At 30.0% G+C, this 16,384-nt stretch overlaps 1 protein-coding gene across 1 annotated transcript; it reads right to left on the reverse strand.

The window, feature by feature from the left end:
* Window positions 1–287: 287 nt before the first annotated feature.
* TRM26 (RB1-inducible coiled-coil protein) lies at window positions 288–6,340 on the reverse strand. Its single transcript, XM_020361527.3, has 6 exons — window positions 6,032–6,340; window positions 5,006–5,210; window positions 4,083–4,159; window positions 2,267–3,976; window positions 1,988–2,156; window positions 288–1,222 (listed from the first exon to the last, which is right to left on the reverse strand). Exons 2-6 carry the CDS (start codon window positions 5,085–5,087, stop codon window positions 588–590), a joined length of 2,673 nt encoding a protein of 890 aa, XP_020217116.1. The 5' UTR covers window positions 5,088–5,210; window positions 6,032–6,340; the 3' UTR covers window positions 288–587.
* Between the last annotated feature and the right edge of the window lie 10,044 nt (window positions 6,341–16,384).

Raw genomic sequence — 16,384 nt, forward strand, 5'->3', positions numbered from 1 at the left:
AACTTTGGTCTGTTATGCAAATCCACTCCATGGATTTCTACATGTGGAAGGTCTGCCAGATGGATCTACAAAGTGGCATGTTAAACATTTTCAAATCTGTACATCCACATAAGTCAATTTCAATGGAGCACGTTATTGTCTAGCACACTAATACATTATATTTTTAATTAATATCCAAGAATTGTTACCATCTTGTATCAAAACTGAATCAAATTTGACTTTCATTCACGATACATAGTACATGCAGATGCCTCTCACACAATTCATTATTAGTAATGGTATTTGACTTTCGTAAGAATAACAGTTTAACACATTTACCAAAATTGAAAAAATATTATAACTACAATCATCAATCAATTTTCTGCTTTGAAAAAAATAAGCCTAATAATTCCACTCATGTACAGTATGTATTAACGCAACTCGATGCTTCTATATAACAAGCATTCACATCAACTACTATATATGTACACAGCAATATCAATTAGGTGGTTATCTTCAAATTTCAGTAATCATGTATAAGCCTTGCTCCATGTGCAGAATTCTTTATTGTCACAATGATAATGTAAAATGGTACTTCTCACTACCTCTTAAAACATATCCTTTGTGAGTTCTTCAACCAGATCATCAGTTATTAGCCATTCTATATCTCTTTCCAATATATTGATCTCGTCATTTATCAATCCAGACCAAGGGATGGATCCTAGGTGTTGAGCCACCAAAGTATCAAGTGAATAAGTAGATATGTCAGATGGAGGATATAAAGAAACACGGATAATGTCCCATACTAAGTTCAACAGTTCCTTTCCAGAAGGTGGTAGCAACATGGAAGAGTTGCTTAATTTCCTTCTGAATCTAGACAATGTCAAAGGTGGACCAAGAACAACTGAAAGTGCCTCATTTAACAAATCAAGCAAAACCTTGTGGTCATGCTTATTCTCACTCTGATCCTTCATACAGCTTTCATCATTTTCGTTGACCCGTTTCTTGCGAGATTCTTCCACTTCTTGAAAAACAGAGTTGCCAATAGGCTTTGCAAACGTGTCCCCTCTTAATAAAGATTTATCCCACGAACCAAAGTAAAGACCAGAAGCAACAAGTAGATCTCTTATGTAAGATTCTGCTGGATCCTCTAATTGATCTAATTCAGACTCAGCAGGCTCCTGTTTCACAGTGAAGTCCTCACGACCATTGGATTCAAGTTGATTGAGTTGTCTCCTTAGCTCTGTTGCATCAACAAGCAAAGAAATGTATTAGCAAAAATTTGACATCTAAACAAAGTGGGAAAAGATATTCACACTATTGAAAAGAAGAGCAGAAAGAAAATTCATCCTTTCTTTTCTTGTCACCTTCATACATGGAAAACTTTTCTCATCTCTCATACTTTCTAGACAGTAACACCAAAATCAAATCAAAACACAGGTTGATCCCTTTGAAATATGAATCCGTCTATAATGTTCATAACATTCAAATCCAATTCCACAACATTAACAAAGTTTTTTTACTAAGCTGATCGGTGCCATACGAAAGCAAAGAACTTTCGCTTTTTCTGTTAACCTCTTTCTGTAATTATACCAAATTAATAAGTTATCAACTTCACACATACCCAGTTCTTTAATTTTTTGAGCTTTATAAGATATATAAAAAAGATCCAGATATGACAACTCATGTCACAGGTGGTGAATGAAAGAAAAAGTTGGAAAAAAAATAACATAACCAGATATATATACACATGGTTGCAATAACAGAAATTATATTGCCCTTAAATTGAAGCAATTTATCCCAGGATGGAATTCTGAAGTGAACTTAATATAAAAACCAAACTCTGACCTTGCAAACTAGTTCAGTAGCCATTTGAAGAAAAGAAAAAAGGTTGTTTATTAATACAACTTCATATTGCACATGCAGTAAAACCATAATAAACTACCTTTTCATGAATCAAGTCTATGATATCATTGCTCAATGTATGAAAGTTAGAATTATATCATACCATTCAAACCAGAGCTGATATCTCTGAAAACTTGGGGCACAACATTATCGTCTCTTGAAGACACGTCAGGAGTTGATATTGGACTTAAATATTCAGTCCGCCTCCAAAAGTCTTCATGAACACTGCTACACACAGATGCAGGACTCGGAGGTACCTCAGTGGAGTTCTCCTAAAGAGCACATGACAGAAAATCTGGTGATTAGATAACAACAGCATATGAAATATAATTCAAAAGAAAGTCATCATTGAGAACGGTAAAAACATATATGACAAACTTACATGCCTCTCACCACAGTTCATGAGAACTGTTGGTCCACTTGTGACATCTCTCACCATAGGACCATATTCATTGCCATGTGATTCTACCATTGACTGAATCCTTCTGCCAAAAAGCCTCCTTCTTAGAGCAAGACTATATCTAAAATTGGAGACTCTTTCTTTAATATTAAATCTGTCCTTTTTTGGTTTTTTGACATCAACAGACATGGTTTCAACAGCTTCAAGCTTTCTCCGAATCTGAGCACCAGTTAAAATGTGGCGGTCCTCTAGAAGAAGCTTCCCAAATGATGTTCCTGATCGTGATACAGGAGCAGACAAGGATCTTACAAGGTTCCTTGGGGACAACTCCTTGTGGAGCAACATATTCTCATCCAGTTCATGCCTGAAAGATCCTGTTTGTATTGATGTGTCCTCTTTGGAAATTTCCCAGTTACTTGCATACTTCCTAATATCCCCCATTTGCTTTAGTCTAGCTTTATGGTTGTCTAATGCAAGTGACCTTGATTTTCCCTCAGGAATGTCAGCACGTGTTTCATTTCTCATTACGTTTCTTAGCCTCTCTGACCAGAACCTCCTGGTATCTCTGCTGACAATTTCTGGGGAGCTTGGTCCATTTAACTGCATTTCGCTTTTGTATGATCCTGTTGATTCTGAGGGGAGTAAATTTGTTTCAGCATCTCTAGCCACACTTTCTTTGACTTGCTTTACTATATGACGGGCTATTAGTTTAGGATTAGATGGTTTTTCATTGTAAGGTGTCTCAATTCCACTCCCTCGAATCACAGAACCCTTTTTGACAATTTTCCCTTGCAGTTCACATTTCAAACGCTCTTTCACCTCTTCAAGAAAATCCTCTATACTATTTCTCCCTTGTATAGTTTCTGAAGAAATGGTCCAATTCTCTTCATGGTTGCAAATGCTATCAGGACCAGGCTTCAAGATAACAATCCTGGTGGGAGAAGATGATATGTCTAATCTGTTGCAGGATTTCATCATTAAGGTCTCCTCAAAGTCTCTACTTAGTGTTCTACTCCTTGGAGGAAAGGTTTTCCTTTGCATAGCTGGGATTAAGTCCATCATGTTACCATGATATTCTGAACTATAACTGTCAGGTGTCTTTGTTTTGAATGAACGGCTGTCAAGATCTGCAAGTTTCCCTGCTCCTGCCCTTTGTAAAACTGAATCATTATGTGCCACCTTTTCCTTCTTCAGGTTTTCTTGAGCAAGCAATCGTCTAGGAACACTACCAATATCAACAACCTTTGAACACTCCAGAAACCTTGCTGATTGATATGCTTCAAACTCTTCCTTGAATTTCTGGAGTTCCTCTTCTTGAGGATGATCTCGTGGCCTTGGTTCTCCAAAACTATGATTCCATCCATCATCATCATCATCATCTATGTCTACATATAATGATTCAAAATCCATCTGGCTAGAAGAGTTAAAGTTGGAAGAACCCCAACTAACTGAACCCCTTCTATTCATTCCTTTGTCTGAAGACCTCTTCCCCTTATTTTCAATTATTCTTTTATCTGATGGAACAACATATTTAGTCTCCAGTGGCATCGAATCTATCCCCATCAACCTTGCCACAAGGCTTGGCGCATTTTGTCTGGTGCTTGATTGTTTGGATAGCTCCTCATTGATCAGTTTTTTCATTGAACCCACATTTGAAGAACGATTATTCTCTTCTTCAACTTGATAAGTGTACTGAAAATGCAAATAAGAGGATAATTCAAGTCGAGAATACATGAAAAGAGGCAGGAAATATGATGGTGTTTTAGAACCTTAACAAGACAAGAAAAGAGAAACTTACTGGTAAGTCTCCTTCTGGTCGGTAGTTCTGAGGTGTTTCTACTTGCAAATCTAGACTATTTCGAGGAGCATCCAGACCTTGATTACACAATATAATTACAAAATCAGAAACAGCATGCTAAAATCAAGACAGAACTTTCAAGACTTCTTGACTGTTGAGACAAATGGGGGGAAACCCTGAATGTCAGAAAGATATCTCCAAAGTTATAACAAAGTAGTCAGCCTATTCAATTAAATTGTTTTAGTTAGATTTCTTCTTAGTTCATCTTTAAAACCAATTGGCATTAAGAACCTATTTCAATACAAGTTTAGAAGAGCTTTTGAGAGCTTCTTTATTAAAAATAGTTTTTTTTTTTTTTTCGGTAGAGAAGTTTTTAAAAACACTTCTAACTTGTATTCAAATAAGCTTTAAGTGAAATTTCCCAATAGATATTTAAGTTACATCCAAGAATTGACGCATGCGATGTAGGACTTTCCAACACCCCCTCCAAATATGTCTCAAGACAGGTGATGCTTACCAGAATAGGCAATACACAGAGATAGGCTACGAGCTCTAATACCATGTTAGATTTCATCTTAAAATAAATTAGCATTACATGAAATTGTTCAGCAAATATATAAGCTGCACTACAAGAATCGAGGCAAACGGTGTGGGTCTTTCCAACAGTTTCATCATATCAATAACCTTTCTAATATTGTAAAATGTAAATTTGGTAGACAAATTAGCTATTAGCAGTAATGAATCATAAGAAATTGTAATACTGTACATCTTCCACTTGCAGTAATGATTCATAAGAAATTACTGCAGAATTGAGCTTCCTAATAGTGTATGCCCTCAGTGGAATATGCAAGAGGCATAAACGTAAGAAGGTTTTTCGCAGAATGAGTGAAATTTTTCTTTATTATAAATAAAATAACACCTACCACCAGGATGTCTCTTACGAGCAAGGACTTTTTTGGCCATCCTCCCCTGATGGAATTCAAAAAAGTGTAATAAGCCTCCCATACAGACAGAGGGTCTCCTAAAAGACTCTCATGTCGTCAATTTCATCTTCCATGTCTCACTCCATTAAACTTTCACTGATCTTGTTTTTCTTTTTGTTGGTGGTACTCCTGTGTAGTTTGTTTCCTAGAATGCGACGTTTTAATCAGGTATCAGTTAAAGAAAAATAAGCAGTCTGAAGGAAAAACATAAAAAATCATAACATCTTAAAATTACACAAAAAATAAACATAAGATTGATCTGAATTGCATTAAAAGCCAAAAAAGAGAAAAAGACCTAAAAGTAAAATAGAAACCGATCTACATATGGAAAAGAAAAAGGCACATGATGACTAATTATGTTTAGCAGACTAGTAAAAGGATGGGTTGGTTTACATGAGGCATGTAAGCCTCTAGGTCAATTCAGATGCTATGATCACACATTCACACACATTCAACAACTGCTCTCTTTTGCAATTAGAATGCTTTTATAGATGGATGACTAATCAGCTGCCGTATGACCTATTAGTGATTGTAGAGCAAAACTAGCATAAAAACTGATCAATAAAAACAATCAAGTATTAGGGGTAGCATGAAGACCAATATCTTCCGGTGTTGCATAAAACAATGAATTGTTTGAAGATTCATGTGAAGAGGTCAAGCAAAATGTGAAAACTGTCTTTCATGCTGATCCAAAGGAGAAAGATGCAATTGAGTGATATAAAAGCATCCCTGATGACTCAAAACAGTTTCATCTTCATAATTCACTCACGAAAAGCCAATCAGAGAAACTGAAAAACCCAATAGAAGGTTTCTGAGAAAATGCATGAACCCAACGAGTCCAGAACTCTGAACATTGAACAACAAACATTGCTGTACTAAACAAGTGATTCACTGCCTCAAATCCCCACAGCTTTCCAAGGAACACAAAATGCAAAGATGAGAAAAATACAGAACAAATAAGCATACCAGTGAGTGTTGAGAAGATTCAGAAGACAGAACGTACGGAGAGGCAAAGCATGACCTCTGAATCAATGAAAAGGAGAAGATGGGTGAGGTTGAAAAGGAATAAAGCTTCAAACTTTGTGAAAAGATTGTAATGGGTAGAAAAATTGAAAGTGGGATGAATGGTGTGTAGTGAGAGATTAAAAGTTTTATGAAAAATAATAAGAAGGGTGATGATGACAGAAGAAAAGGCTACGAGGTTCATAGCCGGAAATAATCATAAGTGTACCAAACCGGACCTTCTCTCTCTGCTGTGCTATTTTATTTTTACTCATGCAATTCTTTTCTTTTATTTCTTCTTCATAAGAATCATAGCTATCATACTCGCATAGCCCCATAGTATTGTCTTTTTTATTATTTCTTTTCTTTGTTGTGATAAAGATACCCCATTAATACATGTAAAGGGAGACATGTATTAGAAGGATGGTTTTATTTAAATAACAAGAATAATAAATTAAAAGTATATTCACTTACTCCAAAAGTGAGTATTAGTTAATTTATTTAACTCAATAACTTACAAATTTCTAATAGATAGATAAAATTTACAATTTTTAAAAATAATATTATTAAATAATTCATTTTATTAATTTAAATTGATGAATAATTAACAAAGTATTTTATATGTTGATTTGATTTTTTGTTAATTTGAATTTATATCATGAAATATTATATAAATTTATATTATACAAAAAGTTATTAATGAATTTTTTTAATAATCAAATCCACAATTTTTTTTCAAAATTTAAAAATGATAATACTATACATATTTGCTAATTATCGTTGATTTTATCAATAATTATGTTATGGTGATTTTGGAGTTAATTGTTAAGAAACTCTCTAAGAAATTAGAAATTCTTATGAGTTTTAGGTGTTTAAGATCTCTAAATAAAAGTAGAGTTTGACTCTAAGAGGAGGGTATATAAGATTTTATTTAAGACTCAAACTTCATATATTCATTCTTAAAAAAATTAAGAGAGATAAACTAAAGAAGTGCCTCGGAGTCGGTGGAAACTCATTTCCTTTACTAACCTTTAGGTGATTATAGGATCCTTCTTCTAAGAGTTGTGGTTGTTGGTTATTGATTCAAAGCTCAAAGAGTTAAGAATCAAAGTTGGTGCAGAGCTTCAGTCTTAGCTTAGAGGTGTTATGTATGTGATGTGTTAATTGTGGTATTGTTCATGTGCTATGTAAAATTGTTGTTGAATGGCATGGTTGTGGTGTGAGTTGATATGTTCTAATGTGGTTAAGTTGTTACCTTTTTAAAGATGTTGAATGTCATATTGAGGTGTTATGGTTGTGTTATGTTGTAACTTGTAAGTCATGATGTTGTGGTGGTTGTGTGGTTTACATGTTAGCATTGGTTGTATAGTTATTTTACTTCTATACTTATTATATATTTATTCTTTTGAATATCAATTTACCCTTATATATTTCCTGGTGATTAGATTGTAATAATCATATTTATATGGAAATAAGGAAGGATTAGGCTAAAGATCTTGCTTTTAAGGCCATGTTTGATGATGACTATAATGATCTTTTTGGGTCACTCTAACGTAACTGATTTAGATATGTTTTTTAATTGACAACTTAAAATATTTATTTTTTAGTATTGAATCATTATACATATTTATATAAGTATAGTGTTATATTTTATTTTAGTTGTTGAAATTTTACACGTATTTATAGTATTGTGCATATATCATATATTATATGTATTTATCCTAGGCATTAAATATTTGTCTGCTACTAATAGTTAAACTATTAAATATAAAAATCATAACAGGTTATTATAAAAATTATTTAATATTTTATTTTATTAATTTAAATTAATTTAAATATATATAATAAACTATTATAATTTTTCATAATATATAATTTAAATAAAATATTTATTTTTATATAAGTAGTGATTACAATAATTGTAACAATTTTTAAACATATAATTTTGTATATACTAATTTATCTCGCTTATCACTAAATAAATCTGAGTGATTATAAAATATCTATTTATATACATATATAACTACATAAAATATATATTTGCAATGTAAATAAATCATGAAAAATAAAAAATAGTTAAAAAAAACATGATAGTAATAGTACAGAATGAATATTAGATATTAGCATAATTATGTTACATTATTTGAAAAATTGTCTGAACCGTGTTTCGAATAATTAAAATAATAATATTTTTAAATAAAATTATTATAAAAGAATTATTTAATTTAATATTTTATAATTTAAATTATTATTTTATTTATTCGGAAAGGATTTGGCATAACGGTCACAGGCGAATCATTTTCCATATTAGCATTATTATTAAATAATAGATTAAGTGAGTGTGAGATGGTACAAACTAATTATTGTGACGATTAGTTAGTTCACGCAACACAAGTAAACAGAACAGCTCAGAGGTGACAGAGATAGTTGCTTTTTGCAGTCTCCATTTGGATTCTTTTATTTCTCTTTTCACTTCTCACTTCTCACTATCTCCGTTAGGGGTGAGTAACAGGTGGGTTTGGTCGGGTTCGGGTGAAAAATGTCCAACTCATTGTAAATTTACTTTGAAAAAATAAAAAAATATTTTCATTCATTTATTTCTTCATATAAGTTTTTTTAGATTACTATAATATTCTTTTTTTCATAATAAGACATAATTTATACAGTAGTATATTGTGAGATTTTTTGAATTTAATTGTAAATTTGAGTGAATATTTATATAACTCTTCCATCCTCCATTATAAATTTCATATACTTATTTTACGTATTAAAAAGTTTGTATACAAAATAATAATAAAAAATTAAAAACAATTGCGGGTGGCATGGCCCTTATAACTTACAAGTAAGGTAGCTTCAGCCATATATGTATGTACGTAAGTACGGGAACATGAGAAAATTATGAAAATGGCTACTTTTACACCTTAACGATGTATATATACTTTTGATAAAATAAAAAGTAATAAACATGATTATATATATATATATATATAAGTGTAAAAACTAATTTAGAAAATAAATACAAATCTTTTAGAGAATTATGAAATAGGTAAAAAAAAATAGAGTTGAGAAAAATAAATAAAAGAGAAATAAGGAAGTAAAAGTATATTAAAAAATAAAATATAAATTTAGTTATTTAATTTACAAAAAAAGAAAGAGATAAATAAAGAAGAGAAAATAAAATAAAAATATATGTTTTTTTTCAATAAATACAGTAAAACATTAATGTGATTAACGTTAGCAAAATATTAATATTTATTTTTCATTTAACATTACTTGAAAAATTAAATAGTAATGAAGCATAAATAATAGTTTAAGTTGTATTTTTTTTGTCTTTTTATTTTTTGTTGATTTGTTATTATGGTCTCCAATTTTAAAATACAAACATTTATTCCTCCTATTATAAAAAAAAATACAAAATTTTAATTTTATTATTAATTTAATATTTTATTAATTATTAAATTTTAATGTTGTTTAATAATTTATCATCACTTAAGTGATATAATATTTAATAACGTCATATAAAAATAAAAGCTAAAAAATAACATATAAATTGTTTATATATATTTTTATGAGTGATTGATATTTATTTTATTAATAAAATTTTATTTATATTTTTTAGTTTTTTATTTTTAAATATCATGTTATTAAATATTAGATTACTTAAGTATAAATAAACATTAAAATTTAACACTTAAATGCTAAAAGTTGATAATTAATAAATGTTAATTTATATGAAAAACAAAAATTTCATATTTTTAAAATTAAAGATATTAAATGTCTATATTTTAAAATAAAGAAAAAAATCATAGATAAATAAAAATAGAAAGTACAATTTAGTCTAAATAATATTATATATATGTGAAATAATAAATAACTAATATAATTATAGTTTTTGTAATTTGATAATTATATCTTTAATTTAAAAATAGTTGAACAATTATATCTCAATTGTTTTAAGAGATAAATATTGTTAGTACAAACATTTTCACTTTTATGTATAAAAATTTATAAATATTGGATAAAACAGATAAGTACTATCCCCACCGTCCCATTTTGGCATGCATAAATCATTGGTTACATACATGCAGTAAAATGTTATGATAAAAAAATAGATTTGTATGTACCCAATTCACTTTGCAGGCAAATCATGTGAGACCTATCAACGCATTCAATTTGTGTCAGTAACTAATATGGTTTATTATTATACAATTGATTTATATAAATATGATTATTTAATTATTTAGTGATTATTAAATTAATATTTCTATTATTATATTATTAATTTAAATAATTTATAATATATTTTTAATTTAAAATTATATATTGATTTATATGCTTTAATCATTTTATAATTTAGTTACTCTATTAGTTTTATATTAATTATAATTTTTTGCAAGGCTCTTTAAGACAATATGATATAAATTTTATTGAAATTTTGTAGGTAAGAAATATACACGATGTAAATATTAAAAAAAATTATAACACAATGTATTATTAATAATTGTTGATTTTATTAAATTATGTATTATGATGATTTATTGTTTAATATTTGAGAAACTTTGGGAATTTTCATGAATTTTAGTCGTTTAGGAGTTTCTTTGAGTAGAGGTCAAGTTTAACCTGTTGGGAAACAATATATAAGATTTTTCATAAGACTTGAGCTTCATAAGGCTTGCTTCATAAGCCCATTATTAAGAGAAACATTGAGAGAAGTTAGAAAGATGAGCTATGGATCCTGAATTTATTCTTTCTTTTCCTATCCTTCCTAAGAGTGTAGATGACCATGGTTGAGTAGCGAAGTAGTGATATGAAGCCCTTGGAAGCTGAGAATTAGAGTCTTCAGAATCTGAAAGACCTCACTTTCTTCTTCTTCTACCCCTGATTCTAAATGATTTGGAGGTAAGGGAAACTAGAACTTGATTCTTTATTGATTGGTGAAGTTAAATGTTGTTTGAATTTACCAAAATCATGGTTGTGTTGATGATTAAGAATCAAATTCTTATGTTGTGGGGTCTTAAGAGTTTCAAATATTTTGGGGAGATTTTTTGGGTGAATGATGATCATCAATTCATAATTACATGTAGTTATTTTGGGGAGAAATAAACTACTTGTGATGTGTAAAGTTTATTTTTGGCATTGCATGTTGGTTTTCTCGAGTTTCAGGTACAAATTGAGCTAAAACATGAATCTGTCAAGTGTAAAATTCATCATTATGTCAAGCGCAACTTCAAGGTGTTAGACATGATGTAAGTCAAAGGTTTTCTACCTCACTAACACCAGGCGTGAGATTGGTAGCGTCAAACATGAGTTAGAGGAGAACTTTATGACTTAGTCACGTCAGACGTGGAATGTTTTTGGAGTTCTTTGACTTGGTGACGTTAGATCTTAGTTGAGTGATGCCAAACATGATCAAGACAAAGGCTCTCTTCCTGAATGACATCAAGAGAGCGTTAATGAAGTGATACCGAGTGTGAGTCAGACAAAGACTTTCTACCTTAATGAGGTCGGCTTGGGTTTAGCCAAGTTAAGTGTGATTATCACAAGGGCTCTATATTCATGTTGGGCATAGGTAATTTGGTGTCAAGCATGAGCGAATTAGAGGCTCTTTAACTCAATAATGTCGGGCATGGAGAAAATGGCATTGGATGTGGGTTGCATGTCGAAAATGTGTTGATTTCTTGTCAAAGTGTTGAACATGTTGTATGTTGATATATGATGATAATTCTTTATACATTATTCTAGAATAATGTATATTGATGATTAAATTGTTGAGAGTTGTAAGTTGAGTTGTATGTTGTAGTGTCAAGGTGGTTGTATTGAAAATGCTTAAGGCATTATGTGGAGTCGTGTTGATTGACTTATAACTAGATGAAATGTTGTTTTAAAATTTGAATATCCTATTATGCAAATATGGTGTTGTGATACTATAAGGCCATTTGTTAAAAACCCTTTTTGAGGAGTTGACTCTTGAAGTTGATTGTTGAGTCTCTCTATTAGAATCTTAGTTGATATGGTATGAGGGCAATATTGAGTCATATTGTCTATAAGAAACCACAATATAAGGGTTAAGTCGAACTATATTGATTATAAGCAAACAAATGGTCTATATGGGGGTTAAGTCGAGTTATACGTGTACAAAGCGACCAAAATAAAGTAAGGCACAAGGTTAGAAGTCAAAATCCCTAACTAAGTGCTATAAGGGATGTAGTATTTGACGGCTAGTCAGTATACTAATCCCATAGGAGGTTTAGATATGCATGTCAAGGTTATGACAGGAATATTAGATTTTTCTAGTTTAAGTGGCAAAATTCGACAAATCATATTATGTTGTGGATATATATCCAAATTAGCTATTGATCTAGCTAGCCCACAAAAATCACGGTTTTAGTTGATTTGGCAGGATCAAATCACATAGACAGTTCACCTATGTTGTAAGAGATTTATTAGTTGAATGTGTGACGGTACGTGCATGTAGTTATTATGTTGTGCATATGTGATTGAATTGTGTAGTGCATATGCTATGTTGTTAAGTGGATAAGTTACAATGTTGTTGTGTTGCTCAAGTTAAAAATTGTACTGTGTTGTTCATATGTGATATGCCACGTTGATTTATTAATGGTTGTATGGTTGCGTTGTCGGTTGAGAACTTGTTGTGTTGTGTAGTTATGTTGCAAAGAGATAAAGGTTGGTGTATGCTAAGTTGTTTAAGTTGTACTATAGTTAGTTAATTCTTCTTTACTTGTTGATTGTTTTTGAATACTACCTTATCAGTTCATGTTTCCTTATAGTTAAATTATGATGATCATACTTAGTATGAGAGTAAGACAAGGATATATCGAAGGAAGAGTTATTGTGAGAGTCATGCTTAAGGATGACGGTGTTGATGTTTTATTAAGCTACTCTTATGTAACTATTTTGTAGTGTTACTTGACTGATAACCTAGGTTTTGTTTTTAGTCTTAGATTGTTGTAGATATATACATGTACAATATATGATGTAGTTCCATTGAGGAACGTTTCTATTTTCACAAATTTTATTTCTTATGCACGTGTACATACACACACATATTGTTGCATATATATTTAAGAATGTTTGCATATTAATCTTAGATAGTTAGTTGTTTGTTTTTACGCTAATTGTTGAGTTATAAAGGATATGGATCTATCTAGTCGTTACAAAAATTAATAAAAATCGAGTTATACAATTTAATTAGTGATACATCAGTTGACTCTTGACCTACTAATTTGATACACTAATCGATTTGATGATCGGTTCAATTTTTAAAACATTGATCAAAATATTATCATATATATATATATATATATATATATATATATATATATATATATATAACAATAGCCAAAGATTAGTTCGTGGCATCGTTGCGACTTAGTGACAAGTCTCTCTAGGTGTGTTCAAAATACACTCTTCTGAACCAGAAGATCCAGAGTTATCCAGTCGATAAACCATTTTGTAAAAGAAAGTTTGCAAATGTTCTAATCGAGTAAATATGTATGATAACTTTGTTTCCATGGTGATCTACGGTCAGCGTATAAACTTCTTGGTCTTACTGTCTCTCCATAGGTTTTACTGCCTCCTCCCAATCTTTTCAAAATCGTTGAAATTGATGCTTTCGACATTGGTTATGGTGGTATCCTCAAACAGCGTATGCATAATTCTGAAAAGTGCATTGCATTTACTTCAAAACACTGGAACAAGGCCCAACAAAATTATTCTACTATAAAAAAGGAAGTTTTGGCTATTGTTCTATGTATTTCAAAGTTCCAATCTGATTTATTAAATAAAAAAATTTTAGTCCGGGTTGATTGCAAATCAACCAGAGAAATTCTACAAAAGGATGTAAAAAATCTTACATCAAAACAAATTTTTGCCCGATGGCAAGCAATATTAAGTATTTTTGATTTCGAAATAGAATATATCAAAGGCACCTCAAACACCTTACCTGACTATCTTACCCGTGAATTTCTTCAGGGAAAAGAGTGATGAAATGTCACCGAAACTTCGGTCAAAGGTAACCTCTTCTAGAGGAAGAGGTAAAGGCATCTCTCTGGGCAGGTCTTCTCGCTCAGGCAAGTCAGTATCCTCTACAGATGAGATTCAATCTGAAAAGGCCTTGTCTAAGGCTTTGAAAAAGAAATCTCCACCCATGGAGACAACACAATCTAGGTCATCTACCCAAGCTGGGTCATCTACCCAGAAATCAACCAAAGCTGGGTCATCTATTCAGCAAACCACCATATATATATATATATATATATACCTCTTTTTTAATCAAAAGTTGTCTATATAAGCATTTGACACTTATATTTCTTAAATAAAAATAAAAATTTAATTTTTTATTTTTGATACGAAATCATTGTTAAAGGTTAATTTTTATCCTAAAATAAATTGTATACGGAAAAGAAAAATTCACCTCTTCTTTATCTAAGAAAGAGGATATATGATAAACTTATGAATCATCATTTGAATTATAAAAAAACCAATACTTTTTGTAGTATATATTTTAGGCAATTTTTACCGTTTTAATTATTTTAAAAAATGCATATTAAAAAAGGCTAAAAAGTTTTTTTTATTTTTTTCTTCAAACCTCTCCGTCCTCCATGTGCAAGTGTGACCCATTTTGCACGCTTCATTTCATTAGGAAGCTTGTACGACAAATCTTTCTAAAGCTCGAGTTCACACTTTTCTTTCTTACTTTTTTACTGAGAACATGACATGATTGAGTTATTAATATTGTTAATGCTATCAACAGGTTTCAAACAAATGAATCTTGAGATGATAATAATATGTACATTATTGTTATTGTCACTGTTGGTATTATTCTTATTGTCATTATTTGAGATGATAAATGCATATTATTATTATTTCAAACAAATGAATTTTGAGATGATAATATACATATAAATGTTTTTATTTATTTATTATTATATTAAACTAATATTCAGATTTGATAAATAAGTATTTACATAAATACAGAGGGTATGATTTTGAAGATGAGATAAATTGATATATTGTTTTGTGTTCTTTTATATTTATAATATATAATTATACGTTAATTAATGTAATTGTATATTTTTGACCGGCTTTGGAGATTACTGTTTCATGATACCAATTTTCTACTAATTATGTTAAATGATTAAAATTTATAGTTAGAATTGATGTTTTGTTTTTAATATTGTTTAATTACGACTTATCTTTAAAACTTTGAATGACATTAGGTTGTGTTTGATTTTTTTTAATGTTAAATTTGGATAGTCCCTCCACATACAGATAAGTATTATTAGTTTAAAGTTAAATACACATGCTTAAGAATTGAAGAACATGCATACACAATCTTAGAAGTTGAATGCAGACTACGTAAATGAGGGTTTATACACTTTTCCGAATTTCAACGGTTTAAATTTTTTGTAATTTCTTTTTATGTAAGAATTGAGCTCAGTGTACAACAACTCAGGCATATTGGTCAAACAATTGAATTAAACCTTTTGTTATTATTTTTTTTTTTTATAGTTTAAGTCATGAATAAATATGTTACTATGAACCTTTTAAAATATATATAAGTCATATAAAAGTAAATATGTTTAAATATATTATTTAATTCTGCCAATAATTAATTAATAATAGAAAGAAGAACTTTATGTCGTTTTTAACGTGCTAAGAGATCTTTTCAGACAAAGTCGATGTCTAAAAGGTTGGCTAACAACTCCTTGTTCTCCTGAGTCACAATCAGGGCAATATACAAACCTTTTCTACCCTATGGAATCTAAAGTATTATAATTTAATTAGGTTTGGCTATCATAGCCATAGTATTATAGAATAATATTACTCTATTACTCAGAAAAAAAAATATTCAGCAAATACTATCATTATTAGATAATTCATAATTTATCTTCTAAGTATCAACTAACTAACGTGCAAATCAATTGGTATAGTTTTAATATAATAGTTTTTATATTTGAATCTCGAATATATAACTGAATTAAATATTTGAAGAAATTATATATATATATATTTAATGATCAAGATTACCTTATCTGAAAGATTATATATATGTATATTGTTTAAAAAAAAAATATCCAGAGTCAAAATGCTTATATCACTTGATTATGACGGATGAAGAAATGAAGAGGATCATATATCTCAATTATTGCTTCCACAATTTCATATATTATTAATTAATTAGCGGCGCGCATGATGAGGAATTAAACATTTCTATTAAATACGCTGTATTTCAAAGGAGCGTATACAAGACGTACACGTTAAGAGAAAGAATAAACATTTTTTGAGAATTAAACA

Source organism: Cajanus cajan, chromosome 11 (genome assembly GCF_000230855.2).
Source record: "Cajanus cajan strain Asha chromosome 11, NIPB_CcT2T_4, whole genome shotgun sequence".
Lineage (NCBI taxonomy): Eukaryota > Viridiplantae > Streptophyta > Magnoliopsida > Fabales > Fabaceae > Cajanus > Cajanus cajan.

Excerpts from the sequence above, each read along its gene's own strand:
- TRM26 (XM_020361527.3), bottom strand. The coding sequence starts at position 5,087 with ATGGGAGGCTTATTACACTTTTTTGAATTCCATCAGGGGAGGATGGCC. Across the intron at positions 4,160-5,005 it reads TCGTAAGAGACATCCTGGTG|GTCTGGATGCTCCTCGAAAT; the intron begins GTAGGTGTTATT and ends TGTGTAATCAAG. Across the intron at positions 1,223-1,987 it reads TATCAGCTCTGGTTTGAATG|AGCTAAGGAGACAACTCAAT; the intron begins GTATGATATAAT and ends TTGATGCAACAG.